General features: G+C 40.6%; 1 protein-coding gene across 1 annotated transcript; it reads left to right on the top strand.

The window, feature by feature from the left end:
- Nucleotides 1–1,062: 1,062 nt before the first annotated feature.
- On the top strand, nt 1,063–4,336 carry LOC140316508 (protein FAM8A1-like). Its single transcript, XM_072394361.1, has 5 exons — nt 1,063–1,518; nt 2,439–2,559; nt 2,661–2,784; nt 2,907–3,046; nt 3,136–4,336. The coding sequence occupies exons 1-5, from the start codon at nt 1,071–1,073 to the stop codon at nt 3,278–3,280; spliced, it is 978 nt and encodes a 325-aa protein (XP_072250462.1). The 5' UTR covers nt 1,063–1,070; the 3' UTR covers nt 3,281–4,336.
- The last annotated feature ends 443 nt before the right edge of the window (nt 4,337–4,779 follow it).

Below are 4,779 nucleotides of genomic sequence, written 5' to 3'. Positions count from 1 at the left end.
AGCAACTGATTGTGTGCATTGGCAGGCCTGCTGCCAGTAAGGGTATTAGTGGTTGCTGTGGAGGTAATAAGACAGAGTCAAGGTGCATGGTACTCAATATGATACATATAAAAATGTTAGTAGCAGATAAAAATAAAAAGTAAAATAGCAGATACAGCAATAAATAATGATAATAGATTATAGATCGAATAAAGCAAGCAATATGTTACAAATATGTTACAGAAGAATGAGCAGCAATGAGCAGCTAAATGGTATTATTGCAGATTATTGTAATATTGCACATCTTAAATTATTGTGACCCCTTTGAATTCAGGAGGAGAATGGAAATGGGAAAAAAAGGTCGCTCTCCGTCTCTGGGTCTTACAAGCCGGAAAGCGGAACCTGCAACCAAATGGCAGCTGCTCAAAATGAGTGGTAAACCTTACTTAAAATGGATTAGTCATTGTATATATACCATTATACATGTTAAATTATGATAAATTGTTTAAAATCTAAGAAGAATCTCAAAGTCTCAAACTGCTTCAATGTAACCAGGATCTGGCAATGTGAAGCTTCAACCAGCACATTTTTACAGAAATAAAGATATTAGATTAGGCTACAGTAATCCTCTACTAATACACTAATCCCTAAATAAGTTATTAATTACAAATTTAGATCCGTTTATTCAAACAAATCCAGAAGTAACAATATGAAATCCGTTGCTGCATTACTTTAAGATTTGAACTATTACATAATGTGAACTTGAACACCTCAAGTGACGTAATATCGCTGCAGTTTCTGTGTTGTAGAAATGCTGAACCCTAGTGGCTGATTGTTGTAACAGCAGGCAATATTTGGACGATACCACTGTGTCGCAATAAGAGGGGGGGTCACATTCTGCTGTGAAAGAGGCAGTAGTTTTGTGAGAGTATGTTTGTTTGAATTATTGTTAATATTAATACAAAATTGTTTAAAAATACATTTATAGTGAACAATTCTATGCAAACAGAGCTGACTTCTGCTGCTGTTTTGTTTCCCCCCACATGAATTGACCCCTAGTTACGTCCGCACGTAGCACAGCGCCTTGAAACATGGCTGACAAAGAAAATACAGTAATGGAAGTCGATAAGGGAAAGAATAAACGTTTTGATAAACAAGTTAAGCCACTGCTCGACAGTGTTACCCATAGAAGAGACAACAAGAGCAGTACGGAAGGCAAGAAACACCCCGCTGAAAACCGTTCCACAGCGGAATACTGCGAGAAGCTGCAGTCATGGATGTGGCAGTACTACACTGGATATGTGAACTGGCAAAGCTGGCTGGCAGCGTCAGCCATGTCCTGTCCTTATTATTTACAGCCACCCGGCGGGACGACTGTTGATTTCAACTTCCAGAACGGGTATAACAGTCCGTTTGGTCTCCCACTGTCGCCTTACTCAGCTGCGGTCACCTCCCCGAGCAGCCGTGGAGGAGAAGCCGTCGCCGGAGCTGCAGTGGCCGCTCAGCCGCCTCAAAGGAATGGAAATGCCCAGAGACCAGGTAAAGCCGATGGTTTGTGTTGACTGCTTGACAGTGTCCTGGTTGTCAAAGTATTAGTGTACATCTAAAAAGCATGCAGACGCTTTCCTTCCATATAAATCTGTACATAAAACATAAATTTGTATTCCAGTCTTCGCCTGTTTTATAGTATGGGCCAAACCTTTTTTTTAATCAATAGAAACAGACTCATTGGACTTTGTTACCCCGAGAAGATTTGAATTCTCTGCGAGAAGAATCCTTCCTTTGCTTGCATGCTTTTTACTCATACCTTTCAATTCAACCCAACACAGATTAGCGGCAACGACTTATTAAAAACAAACAAAAAAAAAAACTGAGGCCATGAACATATCCAGAGAAGTGGGCAGCTTTCAGGTGCAACACCTGGGACAGTGTTAGGGGCTCCGTGCTTTGCTTAGTGACACTTTAGTCCCGAATGGTCATGGAGCAGGACAACACTGGTCATTCACTACAAAAGGTGCATACAAATTATAGTCTGAAGAGGTCTTTGTGCCCTAAAAGATAAACCTACTCACTGAAGCTTTCGCTATCACGGATCTAAAGATGTACAATCCTCTCTGTATTAGCTTAACATTGTAGGATGACCTTTTTTTTTCATGCCAACAGCTATGAGAATGTGTCATCAGATTAAAGTACTTTGGAGTAGCTTTTTCTTAACTCTCCCCAAAATGAAGTGTTAAAGAAAGTGGGATAATCACAGGGACTGGGTCTCTTACTGTTACTCCTGCTGCAAACAGGCCTCGTCACACATTACAGGAGACGCTCTTGTCGCTAACTGGGGCATGTCATGTCTCCGCAGCCATGTTTCAAAGACTTTGTGCAAAGCTTCCCATGAGAAGCAGGAACGCTTTTGTCCATTTAAGGCTGGACTTGAACTCTGTCTTTGTGCTCTTTTTCGCCAGGTCGGGAGTACAGCATTCCCTCACCTCTCCAACGACTGATGGCTGAGATGGTGGATTTTTTCATCTTGTTTTTCATCAAAGCGACCATTATTGTCAGTATTATGCATCTCAGTGGTATCAAGTGAGTTTATTTAGTTTACTTGGCTGATGGTGAGGTGAAAGTGTGTTTTTATCCCTTTAAAAAAAGCAACTTCCTTTCAATCTTTATCTTTTTCTTTTCAGAGACGTTTCCAAGTTCGCCATGCATTTTATAGTGGAAGAAATCGATGAAGATACGTCGATGGAGGAGCTACAGAAAATGATGCTGGTTGCCCTTGTGTACCGGATATTAGTGTGTTTTTATGAGGTGAGGGCTGGCGTAAAAGTTTGTTGTGGTAGTTGTCAAGAGTCTAGAATGCGAAATCCTCTGAGTCTAATGTGTCAAGTTTTCACGATGTTAAATAAAGTCTGCAACACCTTCCCACTCAGATTGTGTGCATTTGGGGAGCAGGAGGAGCCACTCCAGGGAAGTTTCTCATTGGACTCAGAGTTGTTACATGTGACTCATCAGTTCTGGTTCAGCCCAACAGGATACTCGTGGTGCCAGCAACTAACGTCTCTCTGTCAGCGTGAGTGGCAGGAGATTATCTTTCTGAAGTGTTTGCAACACAGCCTTTCACCGTGTAATCGGAACTGCCGTGTCTGTCCTTCCTTCCAGATCAACAGTCCGAGCCTTGAACAAGAACTTCTCGATCGCCTTCTTTTTCCCGGCCTTCATCACACTTCTCTTCTTCCAGCACAACAGGACTGTGTACGATATGGTTGCTGGGACGATCGTTGTCAAGCGGTCCAGGGCCAGATGACGCTGAAGTGGACAGAAGAGTTTTCTACAGTGACTCGAACAGAGCTCAGACACTGCTTTGTCCAGTAACACAGGAGAGGTTGAAACACATCAGTATGAATTATTTCAGGGTTTTGTTTCTGACACACACTGTATTCTGACATGAATATATATACATGCTGCTTTCAGTATCCGTTCCTGTGCCAAATGTCTGTTTTGAACATGGGAAGAATGATGGAGAATGCCCCTTTTATTCACAAAACTTTGCCTTGTTTTTAAGTATTGACCTATTAAGGATGGATGTAAGGTATCACTCAGTATTTAAGAAGCTGATTTTACATGTATGAGATCCTACCTTCAGTATCTCCCTGTATTGCAAACTTTGTTTCCATAAATGTTGGGACGCTGTGTCTAACGTAAGTACAACAGAATGCAATGATTGGCAAAAAATTTAAACGCTATATTTAAGTATAAATATGATTTATTTATTTTTATTAAATGCATGCTCGTGTTGAATTTGATGCCATCGACGTTTAAAAAAAAAAGGAAGTTGGGTAAGTGCCAGTTTTGCTACTGTATTGCGTCACCTCTTCTTTTAACAACACTGTGAGAGTTTGAGAACTGATGTGATCAGTTGTAGTTTTAAAGCAGAAGATCTTACCTGCTCTTTTGTTAAATAAAGAAAAAGAAAAAAAACCTACACAGTTTGTCAACCAAAATGGAAGATATACAGGTAAACAAGATCAGTAAGTAAGTGACAAGCACTGTTTATCCAAATTGAACCCTAACCCTCAAATTCCACTTGTTCCTTAAGGGAGACGAGTGTCCCACCCACTAAACTGACCTGTCAAGGTCTTATTGTTCTTGTATTTCATCTGAATTTCGTAATGCGCCAAATGTCCACTTGAAATTATGCAAGGTTTTCTCTGAGAGCAGCATACGCTGCTCTAAAACGTGTTCATTAACCTGGTGGCACTTATGATACCTCAGCAGATGTCCACTAATCCACTATGGTTCACTTTTTTTTTTTTCCTTCCAGTTTTCCACTCGGTCCATAATAAAGTAGCTGTTAAAGTTTCTTTGGAATCCTTGCATTGCAACTTTAAACTGGAACCGTGTTTCCTGGGGAGGTTTTTTTCAAAAGTCTGTCCATGGTGCATCGTTACCTGAGGATCTGAGGACTACAGCCGCCCAGTTGTTAAACCTGTGCCTTGCATTCGATTTCTCAGAATCTTAAATTAATTCTATGTACCAAACATGACAAAATCCCCAAATTCCTTTACAGTATGTCAGAGTACTGAACCCCTCCACATCTTCCGAAACATTCAGCCTCTGTGATTTCCCTTTGTAATGGGTGTATATTTGCACACCCAGTCATGCTACTGACCTGTTGCCGTTTTATCTGAATGACTGAGATCTTTCATCAGGTGCTTTTTAAGCATTACACAGTATTTCTAGTATTTCGTTGTCTTTGTTTAAACTCCTTTAAAGTGTTTTTCTGCCATCACATTGAACATGAAA

The sequence above is a fragment of the Leuresthes tenuis genome, unplaced genomic scaffold (genome assembly GCF_036924035.1).
Source record: "Leuresthes tenuis unplaced genomic scaffold, fLeuTen1.0.hap1 SCAF_10, whole genome shotgun sequence".
Taxonomy (NCBI): Eukaryota; Metazoa; Chordata; class Actinopteri; order Atheriniformes; family Atherinopsidae; genus Leuresthes; species Leuresthes tenuis.
This window is presented reverse-complemented; position numbering and strand designations above follow the sequence as displayed.